This window comes from Lissotriton helveticus, chromosome 8 (assembly GCF_964261635.1).
Source record: "Lissotriton helveticus chromosome 8, aLisHel1.1, whole genome shotgun sequence".
Taxonomy (NCBI): domain Eukaryota; kingdom Metazoa; phylum Chordata; class Amphibia; order Caudata; family Salamandridae; genus Lissotriton; species Lissotriton helveticus.
The window spans coordinates 1,657,212,021-1,657,239,050 of record NC_136069.1 but is presented as its reverse complement, the minus strand read 5'-3'; the positions used below and the strand labels follow the sequence as shown (position 1 = coordinate 1,657,239,050).

General features: G+C 47.1%; 1 protein-coding gene across 4 annotated transcripts in view; it reads left to right on the top strand.

The window, feature by feature from the left end:
- The window catches only part of TRIM3 (tripartite motif containing 3), a 290,801-nt gene extending 264,538 nt beyond the window's left edge, over positions 1-26,263 (top strand). For all 4 annotated transcript variants that reach the window (XM_078658725.1, XM_078658724.1, XM_078658727.1 and 1 more), the window contains 3 exons: positions 12,329-12,399; positions 14,636-14,776; positions 16,189-26,263. In XM_078658725.1, the coding sequence (XP_078514851.1) occupies positions 12,329-12,399; positions 14,636-14,776; positions 16,189-16,341 (365 nt within the window). In that variant the 3' untranslated portion in view covers positions 16,342-26,263. The remainder of the gene's footprint in view (positions 1-12,328; positions 12,400-14,635; positions 14,777-16,188) is intronic.
- Positions 26,264-27,030: the final 767 nt, after the last annotated feature.

The following is a 27,030-nucleotide window of genomic DNA, read 5'->3' as shown; positions in this document are numbered from 1 at the left end:
TAAGGGAAGAGTGTAGCTGTTGTGTGTGGTGTTTTATCACAGTGGGGTAGATAGCATATTCAGCAGTGTTTTGTGGAGGTGCCCAGGGTGGTAGGTGGGGGTATGTTGGACTTTAGAGATTATCTTTGATGGTGTGTGTGTGTGTAATCAGTGGTTGTGCTGACATGTTATATAGTGTTGGGGTATGCTAGCAGTCACTGTCATCAGTATTAGGTAATTGTGGTGTGGTATGACAGGTGGTTGTTTTGCAGTATCATATACATGGTGATGGTCTAGTGTAGCATGCAGTTTTGTCAATAGTGTTATATGGTGGTGGGGTATCGTATCAGCCATCAGCGGTGGTTTATAGCGGTGTTGGGTTGTTGCATGTGGCTCTATTGCTATAGTGTTCTAAAGTCGATAGTGGAACCAGCAATTTCTATGAGGTTATAAGTCATGAGGTAGTTGTGTTGGAAGCATAACATTGTATTCTCATGGCAGCATCTTCCTTACTTTAAGAATTACCCCTCAAAGCGTCAGGCTGCTCTGAAAAACATCTGTCCAGCATCTGCTTTCCCTTGCTGCCAGAAATGTCAAAACTGCATGTGGTGACTCGGATCGGAACACAACTCAATGACCTGAGGTTATTGTGCCTCCTTGCACCCAAAGGCAATAAGGGTGGGGATGGTCAAGCTTTTTCTGGCTAAGGTCTGCAGGGAGATTTTTAAGCATTTTTCTTCACCCTTGGTTAAGTATCCCGTAAAGGAACGATCTCCAAAAGATATTACAAAAAAACAGAAGACGCTCCATAGGAAAGAGAAGTCCTCCTCTTCCTCGAGGAAATGGTCCTGATAGAGGTCTTTTGAAGTGTCGACTGCATTCCCTGACACCAAAATCTTCTCTTTGTCAGAGCAGCACATCTGAGACGAATTCCTGGATTCGTTGCCTGATCCTATGCAGTTTGAGGCCTTCCAGCACACCATAGTGGATCTGTTCAGGGCGACTATGCACCACTGCACAAGGGAGAGTGCGCTTCTGCAGGCCTACTGATGCAGGCGGCACCCTCTTTGACACCACCCAGTGCAGCTTCTCCACAGCCTTCAGTGCCAAAAAAGAAGCACCCAGCCTGTCCGTGTGCCTGGCACTCTATGGTTGATTGCTTCATCAATTAGCGTGGACTTACTTACCCAGAAGTTGCCCATTGAGCCAACCAAGACATCCTTTTTGAATCGGTGTCAAAAGACGTTTGTGGTGAGAAGAAAGTTAAGACAAACTTTAATGATCTTCATGCTGAGCATCTTCGTAGGGCTTAGATATTTCACCAGATGGAGGAGAAACGATTGCTGTGTCTGATAAAGATTATGGACATACAAGATGATGATTTGGAGGCTGATAACACCCTTCCCCACTTATATTTGAATTTAACTAAATTCAAGTGGCCTGGACGCTTTTCTAGAGATGGATATCCCTTACATTTCTGACCCTGCCTCTGAGGAAATTTCTGCGTACACAACTGTCGTACAAAAAACATTTATTTATTTATTTATTTATTTATTTATTCAAAGTTTTATATAGCGCGAACAGGATCCTTACAGATATCAGAGCGCTTCACAAAGACAGGGTAGGGGCAGTAGGAGTGAACAGAGATAATGGGAGCAATATAGTAGTCACTAACATGGTCGGATAGTAATAACATACATAAAACATATCAGCAAACAATCAGTATACAATCAAGTAAACAAATTATATAAAACGGTACAAGTCATTGATCCCACTACAGAGTTGTTCAGATACACCTTGGGTGTGTGAATGGCTTATATCAATGTCTTAGTGTAGAGAGAACACTGAGTGTGGGCATCGGGAGAGTGAATCAGAAAACCAACGTGTATCAAATATTGGTCGGTAGTAAGAGAATAGCGTAGTAGTGACACCATCATGTTGGAAGTAATAGTAGTGACACCGTCATGTTGGCAGTATAGTGTCAGAGGAAAAGGTGAGCAGTCATACAAAGCAATGCAAAGTCCCTGAACCAGCACCAATACGGTTCAGAAGATCTTAGCCAGAAGGATTGTTTTCACCTCTTTCTTGAAGAGTGCAGTGGAGGAGATCAGCCTGGTTTCAGGAGGGAGCGCATTCCAGATCCTGGGTGCCATTCCTGAGAAGGAGCGCTTGTATGTTTTCTCTTTCCGGAATCTACGAGGTTTCAGGAGTAGATTTTTTGTACTTCTATTGGTTCTCGAACCTCCTGATATGGACAACTTTTGAGCGAGGTAGTTGGGTGCATTATGGTGTACGGCCGCGTGTGTCATAACTGCAATTTTTAGCTGTATTCTGGCTTCAAAAGGCAGCCATTTTAGGGACTTTAGGTCTGGGGATATGTGCGAATGTTTTCTTGAGCCAGTAATGAGTCTCGCTGCAGCGTTCAGGGAGGCTCTTAAGGGTGCAGTTGTGGATAGCGGGAGTCCGCTGAGAGCCACAATTCCGTATTCTATTCGAGGGATGACTAAAGCTTGTACCGCAGTTTGGAAGTCTTCAGCAGGGAGGAAGGGTTTAATTTTCCTCAATGTGTTGATTTGGAAATTAGCTGCTTTTGTGGCTTTGCTCACGTGCTGCTGCATGTTGAGCTTGGCGTCGAGTGTGATGCCTAGGGATTTCGCCGAATCCACGATGGTAGGTTGGACATTGAGTGCTGATAGGTTATTGAGCCAGGTTTGGGTGGTGGAAATTTTCGCCGGGGGTGAGATGAGTAGGAACTTGGTTTTCAGAGCATTTAGTTTGAGGTGATTATCGGCCAGCCACGATTGAGTGTTAATAAGCGTGGAATTCAGATGTTTGATGTCTTCCGGAGATTGTAGCTTTAGGTAGAGTTGTGTGTCGTCGGCGTACATATGGAATTGGACATTGGAAGCTTGGAGCAAGGTGGCGAGCGGTTCCATGACGAGGTTGAACAGTGTGGGGGAGAGGGAGGATCCTTGTGGAACACCTAGATCTGCAGGCACAGGTGTAGATAGCACATTGTCGATCTTGAACTTCTGTGACCGGTTGTGAAGGAAGGACGAAAACCATTTGAGAACAGTTCCCGATAGACCCATTCTAGTGCTAAGCAGCTCCAGCAAGTTCTCATGTTTGACCGTGTCAAATGCTGACGAGAGGTCAAGAAGGATGAGGCGGCAGGACTCATTGCGATCAAGAATTTGGAGGGCGTCATCAATTATGTGTGTCATAGCTGTTTCTGTGCTATGTTTCGCTCGGAAGCCTGATTGATGAGGGTTGAGGAGGTCAAATTGGTCAATGTGTTTAGTTAGTTGTAGTTGGACACATTTTTCCAGCAGTTTGGCCAGGGTGGGGATATTGGTGATAGGTCGGTAATTGTTCAGGTCAGACGGATCAGCTGTAGGTTTCTTGAGTATAGGCGTGACTTGCCCCACCTTGAGGGAGTCCGGAATGAGGCCTTGTTGCAAGGAGCTGTTGATGATTTTGGTCCAGAGAGGGAGGAGCAAGGGAATGAAGTCTTTTACAGCATTAGCAGGTAGAGGGTCTGTGAGGTGATTAGAGGGCTTCAAGGTGCAGAGCAGTTTGTGTATTGCTTCTTCCGAGTAGGTATCGAAGTACAGCCAGGATGCCTTGTTTTTGGGTTGAGTGTAGGACATTCTGGTGTGGTTGGGGAATCGACTTACATCCATGATTAGGTCATTTCTTATGTTGTCAGTCTTTAGCTTAAAGAAAGCAGAGAAGGCTTCACAGTGAGGAGTGTCGCTTGTTGTGCTGTTTGATTGCAGGGGTTGTGTCTTTGTTTGGGTCTTGATTAGTTCGAACAGCTTTCTTGGCCTGTTTTTTGCTTGGTCCAGCTGGCGGCTGAAGAAGTCCGCTTTTGTGCGCTTTATTTTCCTGAAGTAGGCATTTCTCTTGTTCTTAAGCCTTTTGAGGTGCAGTGCTGAGGGGTCCGATCTCCAGGTGCGCTCTGCCATTCGCATAGTACGCCTGTCATCATTGAGTTTATCATCATACCAGGGGTTAGAAGTTTTGGTGGAGACTCTCTTCAGTTGCAGTGGGACGACTTCATTGACTATTGTATTCATAGAATCAAGGTAGTGGTCCATCAGTGATTGAACATCCGAGGCACCTGATGGGGGAAGGAGGAGATTGCCGATGTGGGGAGGGAGGGTAGAGGGGTTAAGATTCTTCATGTCCCTTTTCCATGTTTTGGATTTGATTGGTTGAGCTGGGTTAGGTTTAACTTTTTCATTGATAAAGAAGGTGATAATGTGGTGATCGGACCAGTCGCAGGGTTGAATCGCCTCCAATTGTGTGGAGTTCTCTTTGGCAATGATGAGATCGAGTATCGATCCTTTGTCGTGTGTTGGTTTATCGCATATTTGGGTGAGGTCAAGCGCATTAAGGAAGGTTTTGAGACTATTCACCACTGCGTCTTTCTGATCGTTCCAGTGGAGATTGAAATCACCCAGGTAGACTTGGGTGGTCTGCCGACCAGCATTGGAGTTGATCATGTCCATGAGTTGTTGGGTGAATATGAGATTGTCACCAGGCGGGTGATAGATGAGATGTAAAGCACAAACTTGTTTGCCCTCGCTGGTGATGTCGTGGCAAAGGAGTTCACAGGAGGAGAGGGAGGGGGAGGTGACTTTAGTAACGGAGAGGTTGCTCCTAAAAATGCATGCAATTCCCCCGCCCGTCTTGTCTGAGGACCTGTCTAGCCTAATGATGTGATAGTTGGGGGGGACTAGTATGTCCATAATCGGGGTGGAGGCTTCAGTGAGCCAAGTTTCTGTTAGAATGGCTAGGTCCAGATCCCTAGCTGAGACGAGGTCAGCGATGTTGGAGGAGTGTCTCTGGGCCGATCTACAATTGAGTAGGATGCATTTGAGTTTGGGAGAGAGAAGGGTGGTCGAGCTTTCTAGTGTGAGGGGAACTTTTCTGAGGTTGTTGGGGACGGAGCCTCTGTTGTTGAGTGTTGGAAGCCTCAGAGGGTTTGTAAGAATTGTGGGTATGGGTATGTGTGTGTTGGATCTGTGTTTTACCGGGCCTGGGCCATAAGAGCGTAGGAGAGAGCATATGTCGCGGTCCGACAGTGAGGTGAGGACACGACGGGGGCGCTGGGAGTTATTGCGGGCGGGGATAGTCGGCCAACGCGGGTGACGTTGGAGGCGATGGTATGTGGGGAGGGTGCGTCGTTTGTAGGGTAGAGGGCCGGTGGGAGGCACACTGGGCTGAGAGGAGAGAAGCTCTTTAATTGCGTGGACATCTTTTTTGATTTGTAGAATATCCTCTTTGACTTGTTGGAGGGTGGATAAGGACAGGTCGGGAGGTGGATTGGGGATGGAGTTGGTGGTGAGAGCCATTGGTGGCTGGTTGAGTAGTGAGCTGGAGAGGGGGAGGTGTATCGAGGGGGGGGATATGCTAGCGTTGCTGGGTGGTTCTGCGGTGCTAATGCGAGGGATGGCATTCTTTGTGTGGGCGTGTTTGTGGGCGAGGGGTGTGGGTGACGTAGGCGGTGAAGGTGGTGTGTGGGAGGTATAGGTGGTGCCGTCAGTGAGAGACGGTTCTGGTGAGTAGAAGAGTGAGTGAAGGCTGAGTATAGTGGGGGAGACAGGAGGGTAGTGAGGGCTGAGAATAGGAGGTAGGAGAGAGGGGGATGCTAAGGTAGAGGGGACGGTGTGTCCTGTATGTTTTGTTGGGAGGGTTAGAGTGTCGTGGGTGGGAGTGGGTAGGGTGCTGGGGAGGGAGAGGTGTCCACTGTGGGGGGGATGGGAGGGGGGGGGGTGGATAAGCTCCGAATGGTGGCGTGATCCGGTGGTGGCGTGTTGTGGGTGAGAGTTGTGAGAGTTGTTATGTCAGGTGAGAGAGTGTCGTGTGTGAGAGTGGGGAGGGAGCCGGGGAGGGAGAGGGGTCTGCCGTGGGAGGGATGGGAGGGGGGGGTGGATGCACTCCGAGCGGTGGTGTGTTCAGATGGTGGTGTGTTGTGGGTGGGGGTTGATATGTCAGGGGGGGAGGCGTGGGGGGGGGTGTGAGTGGGGGTAGAAGGTGTCAAGTTAGTGGGGTGGCTAGTAAAGGAGGTGGCGACATTAGTGACTGTTCTTGGGTAGTGTGCGGCGTTAACAGCCGGTGGGCCATTTACTGGGGAGTTGGGGGTAGAGGTGTTGTAGGTGGGGGCTGCGACGTCAGGGGTGATAGTGCTGGTGGAGTTCTGGGTGTGGGTCCGCAGCTTAGAGAGTTGCTCTTTGAACTTGGGGAACAGGTTGTCTAATAGTTCCAGGTTTTTGTCCGTGGATTGAATTAGGACAATCCCGTTATTGTAGATAGTAATGGTAGCCCTGCTAGGGAAGAGGTGGGAAGGTGTGATAGAGAGAGTTAGGCCATGTGCTGTTTTCCTGGAGGAGGAGACGGTGAGTAGGGTTAGGAACACTTTTCTCCATTGGGCTCTGCGTGAGGTGTGGAAGATGAGATCAGTATTCAGGGCTCCATTGCCCTGTGAGAAGTAGGTGTCGGCGAATGGTGTGTCAGGGTGCGACCTCAGGAAATTATGTTTAAAACGTTTAGTGGCTTTTTTGGTGAGGGTGGAGGGGTAGTTAATTCTAAACGTGTGCTTGCCGTTGCGTTCCATATTAGAGAGGCTGTGATGTTGAGTGTGGGAGATAGAACGACAATAACAACTGTCAACCGTTGGCAGAGGGGTGACACTAGTGAATGACCAAAAGTATGAGAGGTTGGGGTCAGTGCATCCAAGAACAATCAGTGCGAAGGTGCAACTTACAAAAAGTATCCTCTATGCGAGGTAGCAGTCAGCTTACACTATGTAACAAGAGATGGGAGGGAGTCCCGGGTAGGTGGAATCACATTTACCCATCAGAGTGTACGAGGTAGCAGCGGTGTAAACTAGGTGTAGATGTGGAGAGTGGCTGAGTGCAGCTTACTTGAGTAGACGAGGTGGATGAGGTAGTAGTAATCAATGAGGTAGAAGCAATCGATGCACCATCGCGAGGTAGCTGATATCGAAAACCCAAATAAATGGGTAGCGAACATTGAATGATAGGGAAAAGTGAAATGAGTGCAGTCTGCGCAGAATGTATAGAATACTCGTAGAGGTATAAAACTGCAATATAGGGCGGTCACCTAATCACACATAAATACATATACAATACAAATAAAAATACTAATATTCTACGAGCAGAGTGTAGGTGCAGATAGAGGCTGCTTGAGTCATAAGTGACACTAGTGAGCATCCAGAAGAGATATATGGGTAGCGATTGGTGTATTACCTGTGAAAACACAGAGTCATAGGTGCCCGGTATAAGAATTCTACAAAGTACCGGTAGGGGTGTAATGCGATAGGAGGCAGAACTTAATCCCGCCTATATGTGGTAATAGTCTGTGGAATTACAGGTGAGGATAAAGAGGCCAGGGTACAGGGTACCAGAAAGTTCTACAAAGTACAGGTAGGAATACAGTGCTGCGATAAGAGGCAGGTACTTAAACACACATATATGAGGTAGTAGTCGGTGAATTACAGGTGAAGATAAAGTGATGTGGGTACAGGGTACCGCAGTGCACAGGATACAAATAAGAGTACAGCAAATGTGTATACTAGAGTAGAAAACAAAATAAAATAGAAAAATAAAATGAAATAAAATAAAATAAAAATAAATATAAAAGATACAATACTGCAATACAAGGCAGATACTTAATTACAGTGTTTAGATACAGAGCTATGTGATACAAGGCAGATACTTAATTACAGTGTTTAGATACAGAGCTATGTAGATAGACAGTTCTTAGGGTCTAGGCAAACAGTGAGAGTGACTAGTCCATGATGGCCGCCGAAGAAGGTGAAAAATTAGTCAAATATGGCCGCCAAGTAGGGGAGATATATCCGATAGTCCTCTGTTCCTCTGGAGCTGATCCTGCCCTCTGCAGAGACAAAGTCTAACATTTTGACTGAGATCTTGTAACCCCTCTCCTCAGTAGCTGAGCTTCTCCAGTTCAGGGAGGCTCTCTTGGTTCCTGTCATCGCTCCATGGCCAAAGCTGTTATTGGGCCCAGCAGTCCATAGACAGACAGGCATATGCCGTAGGCCTGCTCTGGGTGATCCCTACCTTTTGTGTCTCACCTGCCACCTGAAAGTTTGATTGTGCAAACATCCTCCTCTCAGCAAAATCTGAATGTCTTCTCCATGATGCCTCCTAAAAGCAGCTTGACTCTGTTGGCCAACAAGTATTTCCTTCTGGCATCCTAGAACTCTGCGCTGCTAATGCCATCTGCCTCCTGGGTCGATATGTTCATTTCTTGTGGGAACCGGTGAAACTCATATGGATTTGTTTGCCAGACCATGATCTGGCTGTTTTCAGACCTCATTGGTGATGATGAGATGCTTCCAGAGAGACCGTGAAGTGTGTCCTGGACTCCTCAGGCTTTTTTAATTGATCCATAATCATGGGTGTCGCGCTTGCCTGACATATTTGGATGCGCTCCACTTACTTTTCATGACATGTCCAAGCCACAATCAAGGGCATATCCCTCGATGATCAGCTGCTTTTCGGAGAGTTAGAGGACTATTGCTTGCTATTCTTTAAAAACCACAGAGCTAAGGTGGCCTAGTTCCCTCAGCACCGCTAATCCGCCAGCTATATAAAATGTTTTGTGACTACTCCAGGGTAGTAGAGTCCAGGCAGAGACAACTTTCTCAACCTGAGAAGAATCCCTGTCAGCAATACTGCTGCTTTCTGGGCAGGGTTATATTCAGGGGATGAAACGAACTGCAGTAGATGCAACCTTCAACATCCTCTGCTGTTCCAAAACCCCTCTGACCCCTCCTCCCCCCAACCACCACACCTGTTTAATCACCAAGGGCTGCAGCCTTCCCTTCCTCTTTCCACCAGGGTATGCTCTTGTATGCTCTCTGTCACATGCCTCCATTTTAGAGGTGGAAGTTCTTGCCTTGTGGAGCAAGTGTGCCTCAACACTGGTGACTCTGGATGAAAAAGGCAGACGATTCTAGTGCCTTTATTTCCTCGTCCCCTAGAAGGACGAAGACTGAAATGTATCCTGTATCTTTGTCTTCTGAACTTGTTTGTTCAGCAGGACTAGTTTCCAGGTACTACTGTCCTGGATGCGGGGGAATGGATAGTATCTCTGGATCTTCGAGTTGCTTGTTTCCATTTTCTGATTCTTCCTGCCCACAGACACAAGCTGAGGTTTGTGGTAGGATTGCAGAAACAACAGTTCTCAGACCTACGGTTCACTCTGACCTCCCCATACGTCTTTATGGAAGTGTTCGCAGTTGTGGCAGCTTCACTGCAGTTGTCAGTGCATGTATTTCTAGTCTGGCTGCTGAAAGTGGAGTCCCCTGTGCTGGTCAGGAATCACTGTCAGTGGTCAATACCTCTCCTCCAAAACCTGGTCTTTACTATAAACGCCCAGAAGTCCAATTTTTTTTACCCTCACACAGGGTAACCTTCGTAAGGGTGGTTCATGAAGGCTTCTCCTCGTTAGACTACCGAGTATGACGAATACAAGCAATAAGGATTGGAGTCTTCTAACTCCGGGGCGAATCCTGATCCTGCATATCTTGCCTCTGCTTGGCTCCAGACCTTTGTTCTGGATGATCTGGGCAACTCCTGCTCATACATTTTTGCGCGCTGTGGGCGGCCTGCCCCACCACAAAGGCATTTTTCTCTTCCCTCTCCGGGAGCAACATTCAGATTCTGTTACAGTGCCACCACCACTATGCAATAAATACACAGGCAGTGCAGTGTGGAGTTGTCAACTATGTGATGGGAAGAGATTCCCGCATCGGAGAATCTTCCAGGTGACTGCTCACCAAGCTGGTTCCGTCAGTGCAAGGGCGCATGGTCACTCGCTGGAGGACCACGAGTGAGAGCTGTTTGCAAGAGTGAGGGAGATGATCTTCTCCAGTGGGGGTTTCTACTGGTGAGCCTCTACACCACAGCTCGGAAGAGGAAGTCCTCAGCTTTGCGCTATACACTTTCTCTTAATGGTTCCCCGGGGAAGTCCTTCATGTTCAACTGGACTCAGGGTCCACTGTATGCATTTCCATTGATCCTGAATCTGCCACAATGAATGCAGAAGGTGCATGGTAGACTGGAGCACAGCTGACATTGATCACCCTAGTCTTGGCTTGAAGGAAGTGGTACGACAATCTGTCTGCACTCAACTGGCTCCAGTGGCAGTTCCTCATAACGAGTGTAGGAGCGTTGCCCAGCCTGCAGCGAGCGCCGCAGGTAAACACACAGAATAATAAAATGGTCATTGGCATTTTATTATTCTGTGCGCTGCAGTGCCAGCCCGGGTTGACGTGTGAAGGGGACTGCGATAGCTGCATGGTAACTGATGTCTGTGCGCATGTCAGATAGGCCAGCTGTCTACAGCTGACCTATCCGACATGAGCACTGTAGACCCAGCAATCTCAGGGCCCCCAGCCTCAAATAAGTGCTGGGTTAGCCTGCTCTAACCAATCCTAGAGCTGTGCTCATGCTGAAAACAGCATAAGAGCAGCTACAGGATTGGTTGTTGGCACGACGGGAAGTCGTGAACCATCTTCCTGTTTGCCACCTGGGACTCAAGAGAAGAGGCACACAGCATGGGTGAGTCTTTTCGGCATTGCGCCGCGATCCGCCCTTTTGTTTTTAAATATTAGTAGCCGCCACTGACTGGCTCCCCCTCTTGTGCAGAGCGGACTTGCTCCCGCAACAGGTCCTCCATCACAGTCTCCAAACACTGCAGCTGCATACGTAGAGAGTGAGGAGTTCTGGTGAGTCCCTTTGCCTGCCTACTGATGTCATCTTGGCAGCCAGGAAGACTACCACCAGTTCTTTTACTGGGGTAAGTGTGTTCATTGTTGTGAGTCTGATGGCATCAGGCCCTTTAAGCCCCATCTTTCCATCGTCAAAAGGGACTTACCTTTGGTAACTATTTCTTGTGGATACATAATCTTCCCACAGATTCCTCACTGCCCTCCGTTCCCCTCTTAGGAGTCAGTGCGGTGACTAATAAGATCCCACGACGTGCAAAAATGTTATGTGCTGCATATGTCCCTGCTGTTCCTCTCGGTTCCTCTAATCGCGCCTTGCGGGGGCAGAGATAAGTTCAGGAACTGACGCCAACGCAGCATTTGCCACCTAATATACCCCGGTGTCATCATGTGCGTGGGCGGAGTCACATCTGATGCTGCATGATGCCACCTGGTGGGGCTGGGGAGCCATTGCTAGGAAAAAGATTTCCAGACCAATCAGAAGCTGGAGAGTGAATTCTTAAGGTGAGGAATCTGCGACAAGAGAAGCATCCACCAGAAGTAACTTTTCCTTTTGTAAGCGAGCAGCCAGCTTTGGCAAAGGCCTGTGGTTTGGGAGGAAAGCTGGTGAACTGTTGAGAGGGGAGTCTTAAGATATGCGGGGCTGTCAGTGTACTGTATTTGTTTTGGTTGTATATCCTGTGAACACTGAGAGGAGAGATCTATTTTGATGCTTTTAAGTTGAACTTGACACACCTTTTGATTTAGAAATACCCACTTATTAAACCTCCTACTAGCTGCTATACGTTCCTTAGACCATTATTGTAGTAACTTTCCTAGAAATAACTGTAATGCACTCTGACACCACTGGGTCTAGCACAGGCGTATAAAACTGCAGATACATACATCTGCTTGCTGGGGGTATTTCAGGAGGAGTTCAGCAGATTTGTAGTTTGGAAGAGTGTAAGCTGTCTTCCATCTTGAGACCAGTGTCCCTTCGAGGGTTTGTTGGCAGTATCAGATGCTGCAATGTTTTTAGTTTCCAGTTGTTTGAACTTTCCTATGCAGTGATCTTTTTGCAGATAGGCTAAATTAGGAGTTTGCACTTCAAGGCATTGAGTTGTGGCCTTTTCCCAAAAGGTTTTGGTTGCTTTAGTGACCCTATCCAGAAGTTATTACTGGAGAAACCCGCTGATCTTGTGATTCGTCGTTGGATTTTTTTGAAGCCAGTATGCTTTGAGCTAACTCCTGGATCTGTTATGCTTGCCGGCACACTAACCTCTTGTGGCTGTCTTGGCTGGTTGGCGTAATGTGGTTTGTTTCTGTATGCTCCTCGGCATAGAATCCTAGCTTGGGCGTACAATTGTCTCTCAGTTACCATTATAGTGGTTTTGTGAGACACACTGTGTCTGCCTTTTGCTTCTTGTATAATTAATCTCGTGAGAAGCCGCCTATGGCGCTGCTTTTGGGACAGTCCTTTTGCTTGTGCAAGCGCCAAGTGGAATACTGGGACGTCTACTGATGGGCTCACACTTTTCTGTTTTGATTACACACTTCACTTCCCCTCTTCTTCCATTTGCACAGGTCCACATTTTGTAGCTGTCAACAACAAGAATGAAATCGTGGTCACAGATTTCCACAATCACTCTGTGAAGGTAAGAACTAAACGGTCTGTCTTTCTGTCCTTCTACTTACCATCTGATAAAAGTGTCCTGCTCAAGTATGGTCCCCAGATACTTCTGGGCTGCATGTCTCTTTCCCCGCCTCGTACGAGCTCTTCCTGCTGTTTTGTTTGACCCTTCACTCCACCTGCTCTCTTGCTTTCATTGTTCCTTCTTTCCCAAATATCCAATTGATGTCTGTTCCTTGTCGCTTGACATGCACTACGAAGGGCACTCTTCATTTTTCTACCCATGTTCTTTTCTTTCCATTCTTTCTTTTCTTGAATACATGTCTTTGTCTGCAAGAACAGTTGTGTCTCTCTTTGACATTCAGTTGCGTTTGTTCTTCTGTATCTTTCTGTGGCCATTTATTATTGTCATCCCAACAATCCGTTTGCATGGTCTCTGTCCAATTCTTCAGTTTCTCAATATCTCCTTCCTCACTGTTTGACAGCCCATTATAGCACCTTGCTTTTCAGAGCTGTCTCTAAACTATGATTTTACCTCCCCTTCCATCTGCCTTTCTATTTCCTAAATTCACGTATTATCTCAGCAGGAGTTCGTTCTTCTCTTTTCTCTCAGTGCTTCTGTTACCAACCTTCCTTACAGTTCTCCTCTTTTCTCCACATCTTCTTGTCTTCTGTCCTGTTCAGCTTTGTTCCTTGATGGATTTGTATTCTCTGTGGCTGAGTTTGGGGTAATTTGTACAAGTTTAAGAACCTCTGTAAGCCTTGTTTAGAGGAGTGTTTGTGATTTGACCCTGATGGAATTGATTCAAGCCCCCCCGATTCCTTTTGTTCTTACGTAAGTCAGGTTTCTTTTTGCCTTGTTTGGATGGGGTGAGGAATCAGCCTGCTCATCTTATGTTTTCCAGATGTGGGCGGTAAAGTAGAATTTGACTGTCTGATAAGTCTTACAGTCAGCCTTAAAACATGAGGGTTGCTATGAAGTTGATGAGATAGTACAAAATCTTATTGTGGATTTGGTTTGTTTACTCCTTAGATTCAAGGTGCTGATTTTGCTTTCTGGGCTGTCAAGACCTGATGATACTGTCTCCAATATGGAGATTGGTAGCTTGCTCTCCAGCCTTAATTTACGGGTGCATGCAAATCATTCAGGAGTAAGCGCTAAAATAGAGCTAGCCCCACAGGCTTGCCGAAAAGATCAGAAGGTAAAAGAAAAAGCGCCTGTGTGTAACATCCTCAGAAGGATTTAGTTGTGTTAAATTATGGAGATTTATAAGACACTGGTGCCACCCTTCCACAAGATCCTTTCTGTGCTCCAACTTAGGAAGTTTACCACAGTTGAGGGAAGGGTTTCTCTGTGGAATCCCCACTGATGCCTAGGTTTCCTCCTTGAAAGGGTATGCTCTACAGCTCCCACAGCCACATCCATGCAGGCCACCTCTTCCCCAGTCGGCCTCGCCTTGAAATAATACTGGTGCCTGAGAAGCTTTTCCTTTCCGTAGTAGGGGATACACTCTTGCCCTCACAGGGGTACACCATTAATACGCCCACAGTTTGAGTGAGTGTGTGTTGTGGAGGGTTCTGCCACATTGTGGCTCTTTACCTCAACAAGTTCTCTCCCTTCACAAGTTCAAGATGCCTCCTTAGGCTCTAATGGATTCAGCAATTCAAAGGAGTGACTGGCTGTGCTGTGTTTGCTTCCTGGATGCTTATCTACCCTGGGTCTGTCCTGCAGTAGTACAGGCTGTGCCTCCTTAGGGCTGGGTACCAACAGCACCAATGATGGATGCTGGCCTATGCCCTAAACATGTCTTCCAGGCTACAACTAAGGTCCTGGAATTGTAGATGCCATTGTGCTCTGCTGTTACTCGGACAATTTCAGAGTGGTGTTGAAAGAGCTTACATTGTCCAGCCTTGCCTTCATCCTCCGGATCTTATTCAATCTTTGGTTCTCCGTGAACTACCAAGAATCCATCTTGGTATCCTCGAATGGTACCTAGTTTTGATGCCACAAAATAGGGAGTAAAATCCTTCCATTCTCAGATCTTAACCTGAGCATTCTCCCAACCTGAGAATCTTTTAAAACTGATGCAAAGACAATTTTGGGCAGAAGGTGATAGAAGCACTTGTCACTTTGATAGATAGTATAGCGAGGACAAATCCTTTTCTTCACACTGGCTGAATAATTTACTTTCTTTTTCCTCCTACTCCAGGTTTGTCCTTTGTGTTACCAGTTCTACTGAATTGCCCCTTTGTTTTGGCAGGTATACAGTGCTGATGGGGAGTTCCTCTTCAAATTTGGGTCTCACGGTGAAGGGAATGGGCAGTTCAATGCTCCGACCGGGGTGGCTGTGGATTCCAACGGCAACATTATTGTGGCGGACTGGGGCAACAGCAGAATACAGGTGACGACTCTTGGTTGGAACAATTCTACTGAGAATGTGCTGCAGTACGAGTCTGAATATCCGGTGCGTGAGATGCTGAACATTGTTAATGGCGGAAGCGTTGCTTGATACCATTGTGGCTGATGAGACAGATGCATTCTGAGGTTACCACTTGTGATGTAGTGGTAAACAAGCAGCAACAAGATAAGAGCACAGTGCAGCTAGAGGCAGTGGTTTATGACAAGAGATTGTTCTGTGAGGTGTGGTGATGTCTGAGTGAGAGAATTTAAGTTTGGGATAATGTTCGCCGCATACTTGCTGTAGATAAGCTTGGAAGAAGGAGAGCTGAAACCATGCCAGAAGGGATCAAAGAGTATAAAAGCAAAGGTTCCTCTTCTTGGTGAGTGTGGGGCTGATGATGTGGCTTTTTGAACCATGATGACATCAAGGTGTAAGTTCAATGTTAGAACTACAGTCTTGGCTTCAGGAGACCATTATCTGAAGGTACTGAAAAACCAGAGGTGGTTAGTGTCTTAGTAAACTAGATGGGCTGTGCAGGTTCATTCTTCGAGGTTTCCTGGAGTACTGCTTTCAAAGGTTGAGAATGCAGGGATACATAAGCTTTGTGCACCAACCCCCAGCATCTGCTTCCTTCAAGGCCCCTGGATGGGCACTTTTTCTTTAAACACTGTGTTCTGTGTATGAACTGTGTGACCAGAACCGCTCGGGTGTTCTGCAGGAGAGAACAGCAGAGTCTACTCTGCAGGACACGCAGTTATGAGTGGTAATATTGTACTGGGTCAGCGTGGTACCTAACCTGCTTTCGCAGCTTATTTCCCAAATCAGTCGTATTTTCTGTCTTTTCACTGCCTCCCCAATATTTGAGTTTCTGTTTTGGAATTGTAGTATTTACAGACATCAGTGACGTTTGGTAAAAGCCTGGTCTTGGTGTAAATTTAGTGCTTAGGGAATGAAAAGGTGGAATTGCTGATCAATTGAAAAATTATTTCTGTGGTTGACTTTGGCGGAATATTTTGGTTTCTGCAAAATAGTTAAGCTCGTGTGGAATCATCCTTGGATTTTCTTGTTTGACTGGAAGAACTTCGAAGTAGATGGATGCTGATGACGCAGTAGACGTCCCATAAAGTCGTAGGGCATCAAGAACAATGAATCTCCCTTTTAGGGAACATATACAGGCAAAGTTGGGTCTTTAGAAGATCTACTGCAGGAAAGTGAGTTGTTGAGCTGTAGACACAGGCTGGGGTTCAACACTATGCTGCTTATATGGCTGAGTGAAGCATACTTGGTGTAGGTGTGTGCGAAATTGTGTGGGCTCAGTCGTTGCTAGCTTTGGGCTAACTAAAACTGAGCTGAGATGCCTTTTGAGTGCAGTATGGGCACCTTTCACATGTTGCTCTTTTGTTCTCACACAGGTGTTTGACAGCTCAGGATCCTTCCTCTCCTACATCAACACCATGGCAGACCCTCTGTATGGACCCCAGGGCCTTGCATTGACCTCGGATGGACAGGTGGTTGTGGCCGATTCAGGAAACCACTGCTTTAAAGCTTACCGTTACCTCCAGTAACTGGAGGCCAAGAGAGCTGGTAGGAGCCTGCTTCTCTCGCCGCAGTGGAGGACAGCGGATTCAATCCCGACCTCAGCAGTCCAACATTACTTTTCCAAAACTTTAAGAAATACATGTGCTACATCTGAAAAGAAATGGCATTGCTTGGGCCAAGGGATGAGAAAAAGAAGAGGGAGAAGAAAGTGAAGAGAAGAAAGTTCAACTTTCAAACTGTTCGTGAAACAAAACCTTCTTTAGAGATTGGCCGCTTCACTTGCAAATGTTGCCAAGCAACTCTACAGACTAATGCATGACACGAGCCAGTCGATGGAAGAAACAGTCAGCAGTGGATGACCTGAATGTGCAGTTGTACGCTGAACAAAATGTAAATTTTGTCTTTTTCGAAGCAAATGATGGATTTTTATTTAACAGGATTCATGCGTGGGATAGATGTACCCCATGGTCCTCAGATGTGCTGATGCGTCAAAAAGAGGATTGCTGTGGCTGACAGGCCGAAAAATTATGATGTGCCACAAAGGAGACTCCTAACCGCTGACAGAGCCGAATGCTTAAACGGGCCCTCATTGACTTTCTCCAAGGAACTCCTAGCCATAATGCCAGTTGTGTCCAATTATACTGCACCATTCACCATTGCCAGGCAAAGACAGACACCCAATGGAGCTGACGGCGCTCCTGGAAAAGCGAATGTACCGTAGCTAATTTCTGTAGTGTTCATGATGCTGTTTTGTACAACATTCATTCTCTCCGCACACTCCCTGGTAGGGGAAGGGAAAAGGCAGCTGTGGAGGTAGACATGCAGCGGGGAGATGATGTGGCGCACCTTGTGCTAGGGGGAGGCCCCATCTGGATATTTTGTTGGAAATCTGCTGCTTTTGTACAACCACTGCTACAAGAACATATTGCTTGTATTACTAGTCAACAAAGCTAAGGTCATGATATTACCCAATCTCATCCAAAAACTAGAGCTTAAAATGGATCTTTAAATGGCTCCTGCTGCTGAGAGTCTACAGTAGAGAATTTGTGTGGATCAGCAGCAGGCCCCTGTCTCTAATGGTAAATCAGAGTTATTGAGATTGGAGGGCAGTAGTGATCTCACGATGGCTCTGTGTCATGGGAGATGGATCCCAGCCAGATTCCCTTCCTTGATGTTTCCTCTTGAGAGTAGGATCCCTGGCTGCTCACCAGTCTCGCCTCCCGTGGCGTTCTGAAGTTCTCTCTGCATCGTGGCGTGTGGACTTCTTGCCCTTTGTCTGTCTTCTGTAAAGAGAGTAGTAGAACAGGCACCTGATGCACCGATGACTTGCATTGAATTACATGGCTGATGTCACCAATACACTTAACTAGGCCGGGGTAGAAGGCCACCACAATGGGTGCATTACCACCGTGGTAATGTCAAATTGTTCCTGGTCAGATGTCTGTAGTCCCACCAAAATGGCGACATTATCGATTTCAAATGTTTCGCCTTCAGTACTAGACCCTTCCAGAGAGAACCACGTTGATCTGAAGATGACGTTGTAGATTTCACAAGGAGAATTAGAAATGGAGAAAGGAACAACCTTTTTCTGAACCTACATTTTGAACAACCTCTCTGTTATCCCTACACCCACTCCACATATTCCTCTGAAGGTCAGCAGTCAGTTATTACAAACTTAACAATTTGCAAATGAAGCTCAGACCTGTGCATTTCATTTGATGACACCACTAATGTTCACCAAGCTGCTGCAACTCTGGCTTCTAGCTGCTACTCTCTGGTGGGCAGGGCAACAGATTTACTGGGCAGTGCACCACGAAACGATGCGAAACGAGAGGGCATTAAAACGTATTTCTCACTGCACCCTTATTGCTTCTTAGTTGTCATTGGAACAAGTTGTTCTTCATTGAAAATAGAAGATTATGGACCATCGTCTTTCCAACATCTACAAAAGAGGAGCGGTTGCGAAACACATTCATATCATGTGTGTAGATACAAATGATAACAGTGAATTGTGTTCGAGAACAACAACCCCTATTTTTGATATTTGCTGGGCCGGTGCAATGAATGTGCCAGAGAGTGGCCATCGACAGCGCTCCGCAGGCTGCTTCTGCCAGGCAGTGACCTGCCGCTAGGTCCGACCACCCTCAGTCTGCCGAGTACCACTGAATATGACAAGGCTGTCAAGCAGAATGTTGTGTCTAGAACACTGCTTCTATCGCCACTTTCTCACGGTTGGTAGGCACGTAAAGCTCTGTGCCACACAGTCCACTCAAGTCTCCTTCTCCGAGATGTTGCAAGTGTAATTGAGCCACGAGGGCGTGAGCCAGATGAGTAAGGCACCGAAAAGTCCAGTATGCCTAGCTTTGCGCTCCAAGAGATGGGATCGCCAGCATATGAAGTATGATGGAAACCCTATCAAACAGTACTGTAGTTATGTTTTCCTATGAATTATGTCAACTTTTAAATGGCTGGCAAACCTTCTCACCTGCAAACGCTTGTTTTGCTTGCCCTGTCCCCCCTTGCTGCCAAATCTTAGGGTAAAACGTGCATTCAGTGGGCAACACGTTCAGAACACGTTGCGCAGAATGTTGTCAACATGCGAGAACCAAAGTGTTACTGCAGGTAGGACCGGGCTGCTGAAGTGTTGAGCGTCTGAGGGAAGATGTAGGGATGCTGTTATACCTAGCTTGACCAATAAGACTGAACCCACTGCTGAATGTGGTAGTTCATGGAGAAGATCGTGTGATCCCCCAGTCGTCCCAGTTGGAAGGTTGGATGATAGGTCCAGGAGGGGGTTCACCCATCTCCTTTAAAGAATGACTGCATGCATTTTGCTTCTTTGTTTCTCAAGAACACCCCAGGTCCAATTCTTGTTGTTGTAGCAGCATTTGCACTTTCTGATGATGAGCCATTGCAAGCATTGAATGCAACAGCCAGTGGATGTGCAGAGTGCGCCGTCTGCTACCATATTCAGTCTGCATCAACTGTGTACATCGAAGGTTTATTTGAGGCGGACCACACGTGAACAGCACACTATACCACAAAGATTGTGCCATCTTCCAGAAAAATAATTCAAGCCTATGGGAGGCAAAATGTATGTGCTAGTTATACACGGATTACAAGCTTGTGGGTGGAGGCTAGCATGTGTGCACCACAAACCTGCGTGAGATAGAGGACTTGACATATTTGGAAGAAGGGCACGCTCTGCCAGCATGTGCTCTCTAGCTTGTGCACTTTTCAAGCCTACAGGGCAGAGATCATCATGTGCCTGCATGCACAATCTAGCCACTGTATGTGCCATGTGTGCAAGGCTCTCCTCTGCTACCCATAGGTGCAGTGCACAGCTCACCATTGTACGTGCATTGATCAGACTTTTACAACATGTACCGAATAGCAAATGCTTAGGCAGTTCGGCACATTGATGGTGCACAAAGTTCCCTAGTGTCCTACCCGCCAGTATGTGCAAACGTATAAATGTTCTTGAAAAGCTCATACAGAGAGCCCACTAAGTGTGAAAAATGTTAAACAGAATGCGCAGTCACGGCATTGTGCATGGCAAGCTTACTGCAGGCTTCCCGCAAGCATATGCATTCATACCACCCTAAATTAAGGAGAGCTGCCCCATAATCTTTGTTGTACCAAAGTTGCTGTATGGGCATTCAGTGCGGCATTCATACCATACTTACGGAAAGGAATCTCAGGAGCTGTTGCACTAGGGGCTTGAGAGCATTTGCTATCAGTCTTTTGGACAGGACATACTTGTGGTACGCAGTGCGTGGGCTGTATGTATATAAGAAGATGGCAATCAGTCCTTAATGTGTCTTTCTTCTCGGTCAGCCCATGAGTTTGGAGGTTAGATGAGTGTGCAGGCATTCATTATCCAACTACTGTACCTGGTTAGCTTGCCTGAGGCCACCCTTCTGTCTTCATGTGCTAGCTGTGTGCGAACATTCCTCATCTAACTACTAGACATAGTTTGCTTCCCTGAGGTACCAGGCTGGCTGTGCATCCTAGGAGTCTGCAAGTCTGGCTTATTTAACTACTGGATGGTTAGCTTGCCCGAGGCACCTGGTTAACTGTGTGTCCTAGGAGTCAGCAAGCATTGTTTATTCACTACTGGACATGGTTAGCTTGCCTGAGGTAGCCACCTAGATGTTTTATAAGTATCACATTGCAAGCCTAGGTGAGGAGACTGTGATGCAGCAGTCTTGGTAGTATTGCCGAGCTAGCAGCTACCTCGACTGACAAGTTGCGTACTTAGAGCCTACACGCTTCGGCAGATACATGTGGCAAGAAAACACGGCAATTTTGCATTAAGGTGATGCGCAGGGACATCTGAATCTGAACAATGGCGCCAGCACACTCAGAGCTAGTAACGGTCGTGCCATCAGACGCATTGATTCATTTCAGATATTAGCCGCACTCTGCCATACTGGCCAGACTTGGCCATGCGCAGAGACCGTACCAGGGCTTTGCCATGTGTATCAGAGGGACTTCATTGTTCCTTGTGCCAACATCTCAGGGGGTCTTTTGAATAAAGGGGAGAAAGAGGCTACCACCTTGTGAATGGCATGTTCACGCATAGGCACACTGCTAGATGCTGTCCTCAGAGTGGCACGGGCATCTCCTTCCCACCCTCCAAAGGCGCAGGGTATCCTCTCATCATCTGACACGTCTCGTCTGCGAGATGTCGCCGTGTTTTGTTGTTGGACATTCATTGGCGATCAGCGGAGTTTAATTAAGAGAGTGACAAATACTTCAGTTTTCGGGGCATAATCCGAGATGCTGATACAGAGACAGGCGAAGCAAAAATGACACGGGCCATTAATCTCAATGTTGTGTGTAAACTTAAATGGTTGCTCAGGAGCTAATATTTTAGTTTCTAATTGCACTTTTGGGGGTGGCTGCACTGCTGTGAGTGGTAGTGCATAATGGTGTGGCCATGGGGTACTCTGCAGAAGGTTCAACCTGAGCCTCTTTTGGCTCCACTAGTAAGGGTTACAGGGTGCGCATAGGCAGGGAAGAGGAGGAAGACAATAGCTAATGAAATCATTTCAACATTTTATTTGCGACCAGGCCTTTTAACTTTTCCCAGATGTCCTGTTCTTCAGACTGCCAGTGCTGGAAAACTGTCCTACAGCACTACTACTTTGACACTAACTTTCAGCTATCAGTGGCTCAAGGGTGGTTACCTCTTGGCTTGTTCTGCCCCTATCTAGTCTCCAGCCATTGCCCTGATTCCTAAGATTTCTCCTCTGTGGTTGGACATTTGACTGCAGTGTCCCTCCCAATGCTTTTTGATGTTCTCTTTCATGGCTTAGCCATTTCAGGAGGCCTCAGCCGTGTCCTTGACAATATATGAGGATGCAGAAAGCACTGATCACAGGTCAAAATGGTTCCAAAAATGATCTCTGTGCGGTTTGTTTCACTCTATTGGTGGTATTTTCTTTGTGTTTTATGTATAGTTTAAAAAAAGTGCTACCCAGGCGCTTTTGCACTCCAGGCCCCTGAATTGAGCTCAACAGAGCAGAGCTGCGATTTTGCGAGAAAGCGGGAGTATGCTGACGTCCACGACAGATGTGCGCGCGGACCCATGGGAAATTAGAAACAGTAGAAATGGCGGTGCCATGCCAGCACAGACTAACGCCCGGTGCGGAGTCATGCCGTAGAAGTCTCAGAATGTCCATTCTTTTTTCCTGTACCAAAGGGGTCTCGTTTCCCATGAGCCTTTTCTACATGTGATTCCCAACAGCTCCAGCTCTGCAGAAGCACTTAATAGCTTTTACTTATCGAAGGGAATCTATACATCACTCAATCCATCCTCATTGTAGTGTATGCACCCGTTGAGCGGAAGGTGATGATAAACTTAGTGAATGGGGGCGTGGTTATCCAGTCATAGCTGTTTTAAGAGAGCCTTCCTCAGGAGCCTGGACTCCTGGCCACGTGTCTCAACACCCAGTTGCATGATGGAGACCAATCGGTGAGCTCGTCTCATATACAGGTCAATCGTATTGGTTTGTGGCCATCACATGAGCCAAGAACTGCCTGCACAGAGTCCGTATCATTTGTTTCTTTGTGGCACTTCTGGTATTCCTGAACTGGCTGGTTTCGGAATCGTATCAGATTCTTTTGGTTACTTTATTGCACTTTTGTTTCCCTTAAAGCGGAGTTACAAGGTATCAGCCTCTTTTATGCAGCACTGACTTTATTTCCTTTCAGTTGCCAAACAAAGCCAAATGTTGGTGGGCAGGTTCTCCAGGCCCCCGTTTTACTGTTACATAAAACCCCCAAAATCACCCCGTGGAGGTTCAGTCTCTGAGCTTGTGTGGGGATGTTGTTGAAACCTAGTAACCCTATAAGTAAAACAGGACCGAGCTTGGGGGTCCAGGGTTGTCCCAGCCAGACACCACTCTATCTGCTGCCTCACTCGCGCCATATTGCTGTACCAGTTTGAAATTGAATCAGATGTATTGATTAAAAGAGGGCTACACACGAAGAGTGTCTATCAAGACCAGTCTTTACGTTTTAATGAGCTGTTGCAGACGAAATGGCGAGCAAGAATGAATTCAGAGTAACTCTTCCATGTTTATTTGAATATTCAGATTTATTCCTGGAAGCTTCCCGCGACATGGGGACTTGCTTCTTGCAGCTGAAGTCTGCAGATATGGCTACCGCAAACTAATGCCCTTTGTACCAATGGCTGAGAGCTTTGCAGACGAGTGAGGACTCGAGCAGCCGAGCCCTGGGAAGCCTTCATAGGACCCTCTCCCACCCCACCCAACACCATCAACCCAGACACAGAGCTTTAGGGTATACAGGGCATCAAATCTAGAGAACAAAATTGGGCCCAGTGCAAGGATGTCAAGGGAGGCACGCAAGTCTTGACCATTTCCAAAGAGGCGTATCCCCTGCATCAGTGCAAATTCCAGGAAGGTGGCCAGAGTGGGTGGTGGTTGTTGAATTTTAAACACAGCTTTGTTTGAATTATTGTTTACATGTGTCACTTCTGTTATGTTTTGCTACAATTATGTATCTGATATTTGTGCTTTATTTTTATACTGTGTCGCAGTCCCGGCAGTGTAACACGCGAGGCCTAATGGCCACTAACAAACTGAATGTAACGGAGCAAATGGACTGAGCCTTCATCCCCTGATGCGAGGACCATCACTACTACCAGCCGGGATTTACCACCAGTTGCTCGCACTGGCACGGCTACCCCTTGCACCCACACATCAGTCACGGTTTACATAGTGCTTTTTCACGGAACGGGCATTGTATGACCGGTGCAGAATGAGGCCTTCTACACAGGTGATGCTGGAAGGGCCCTGAAGGAGCTGCCAGAGGGAAGATGGGTTCATGTAGCTCACGAGAGGTCTGACTTGCTCGTCTCTTTATGCTTGTCCGAGTCTGTGCACTTGGACCAGGTTGTTGCACTTGGACCTCACTGTGTACATAGTAAGAACGCCCCCCCCCCCCTGTTCTGACACCATTGTCTCGTCTGCTGGAACAAACCATCTTTCGGGGTTTGAGAGGAGGTTTTATTGTCTACTCTGTAAATGGGGTCTTCAACTTTGGTGATCTTTTAGCTGTCGAGATCAGAGGAGGAGCTCTTTCCCTCATCTGAGAATTTGTGTGGGTGTCACTGGGATCATGTGAGAAGCGTCCACTGTTGTCCAACAATGCACTCAGAAGCGTCTGACGCCCACGTCCAGTTGTGGGCTGGCCAAGGCAGATGCGCTTATGTTGATTTGTTGGACAGAATCAAAAGTGGAAGGAAGTGAGGGGCTATGGTGGAGTTATTCCCATGTGATGGTGAGATTCCTCAGCCACCTACTCTAGTATTCAGCTGGGGAATTCTGGTCTTTAAATCAATGCCAACAAGCAGGCACTTTTGCTAAACTAGGTCAGGAAGTAAGGACCCCAGCCTGACTGTGATTTGGAAAGTGCTGTGAATTTCCTTTCTCCACATTCCAGGCCTAGATGGCCACTGCTCCTCTACTCGATGCCAACTTTGCATTATGTATTGGTTTGCTGCGCCTTGAAGGCTTCTTGTTTGTTTACCTCCAGGAGAGGTTCGTGGAGGTCCTCTCGGAGCGGCTCCGGTAAGACCTCATGGATATTTGGTGCAATTGCTTTTCTTTTTTGATGGTTCAGGGTTTACTTGATAGACACAGAGGTGTTGTCACCATGGGCCATGGCATGTCTTACAACTCATGCCAATGTCTTTCATGGCAGGACATATTTGCTTATATCGGTGCCAAAGTGTAGCGCTAGTCCACAGCATTCACTCAACGGAGTCATCCAGCTAGGCTTAGGAAATTCTCTTCACTGCTGGCCGTGCAGATGTCTGGCATTTACATCAGTTGTAGCTTTGCTGCTCTCAGATGAGTAGGATTGGCAAACACTGTCTGTCTGTAATAGATATTTTATGCCAGGGTTGTCTGTCACAGGTTGAGGTGGGCAGAATCTATGCCAGCTTTACAGGATCTGCACGTTGGATAATTTACAGACAAGAGAATCCAAAGGGAACCCTCTTGCACAGTCAGCTTTTCTAACAATGTGACATAGATCTGTCCATGATAGACCCAAGTTGGCATCACTTGATAGACTTGGCAGATAAGCTGCTGCCCTGTGAGGGCATCCTTCTGTCTGCGGTACTTTGAGGGTACAATGGAGGCAATCGGGTAAGTGTTTGTTAGGTGCCACACAGAGCGCCAGAAGACACACCCTTAGCACGACTTGCTTGGGAATGGTTGATGGACCTGGGGTAACCTGTTGGGAAAAGGTGGTTTAGGGTCTCTATGTGCCCAGTTTGGCATCGCTGGGTCCTGGGGGGAAGAAGAGGGTACGCTCAGCCAGGATTTATTTTTGTGTTTTAGAGAGTGACAAATGAGTGAAAGGTGATTGACCACATCCTCCATGAGTATCTAGTTCCAGCACACCATGGGCACCTATGTGCAAGTCCTTCTCGATGAATAACATGAAGTTGTTTGGAAATAGAAGAAAAAAATTGCCCTAAATGTTCTCACCTTTGTGAATTGGGCTGTTGAAATTGATTTGATAACAAATGTACAAATAATGGCCAATAATTGTTAAATTAATAACAACAAAATCCCTAAGTATTAGACCAATTTGTATTGCACTTATGGCGTGATTTAGCAACAGTGTTGCTCGCCACGGGTACCGAGTTTGTAAGTTATGATATTTAAACAGATGCAGTTTCCTAGCTAGTTTGCCATCACCCATCTGCCAATAGTCTCTCTCCCATTTTTTCTGGAGTTTTTCCGAAGGTGTAAAAACCTAGGTGTAAAAGAGTGCAGATTTCCAATATGCTGGTGAGTTCTGCGGAGGATGCCCTCTCGCGAGAGTAGGGGGAGGCATCTTGCCTTCCTTCTGGGCAGGTAAGAATCAGTCTCAGATGGGGTGCCCTCATTTCTGTCCTAGTTGCTTCCACTTGTTGTGGGGTGAAGATAGGTGCACAGGACTTTGGATTTGTGTAAAAATGCTGATCGTGTTAAGCCACTTGCACTCAAGGCAGCCACAAAAGTACTAGAAACTAAGAATGAAAGTTACTGCATAAAATCACACAATTGGATGCAAAGTGTCCAGCAAGGAGTAGGCGGGATTGTTCATTGAACTCCTGCCCACCAGTAATTGCGCTTCTGCGTAAGTTATATGTGGGCAGCTAACGTACTTGAATGGGTGGAATGAGATTTATGATGTTTTACATCCCTTGGTGGACAGAGATAACCTTGGGAGGAAGTGTTAGGGTCCTCATTCTGTCACCGGTCACTCCGCCGTGAGCAATTCAGCCAAAAGAGTCCTCCAGCCCAAGCCCCACCCCGCCAGCTATCAACATGGCGGACAGCTTGGAGAGAGAGGCTCCGCCACTAACAACCTGTATGTACAAAAGAATCTGACAAATTAAAGTCATTGACGTTGACTCATGAGCTGTCTTCTTGTTTTATTTGCTTGCAATAATTAGATCTGGGCAATGTGCTGTAAACTGTGGACCTGCTTCTCCTCCTGTCGGTTCATGTAGTAGTGTTTGGGGAGCTTTTCCATGCCTTATGTATGTTGTATAATAGTTTTTCCCATCCACGAAAGTGGTCTGCCTTCTACCTTTGTAGTCTTGCGTTAGGGTGCACCGCGCAGCTGGAGTGGATGTATTTTATGTCCGGGCCCTCCCCAAACGTCTACCTTTGTAGTCTTGCGTTGGGGTGCATCGCACAGCTGTAGCTGATGTATGCTATGTCCAGGCCCTCCCCAATCGTCTACCTTTGTAGTCTTGAGTTAGGGTGCACTGCGCAGCTGGAGCGGATGTATACTATGTCCGGGCCCTCCCCAATCTTCTATCTTTGTAGTCCTGCGTTAGGGTGCATCGCGCAGCTGGAGCTGATGTATGCTATGTCCAGGCCCTCCCCTATCTTCTACCTTTGTAGTCCTGCGTTGGGGTGCACCGCACATCTGGAGCTGATGTATGCTGTGTCCAGGGCCTCCCCTTCTACCTTTGTAGCCCTGCGTTATAGTGCACCGTGCAGCTGGAGCCGATGTATGCTATGTCCAGAACCTCCCCTTATACCTTTGTAGTCCTGCGTTAGGGTGCACTGCGCAGCTGGAGCTGATGCATGCTATATCCAGGGCCTCCCCTTCTACCTTTGTAGTCCTGCGTTAGGTTGCACCGCGCAGCTGGAGCTGATGTATGCTGTGTCCAG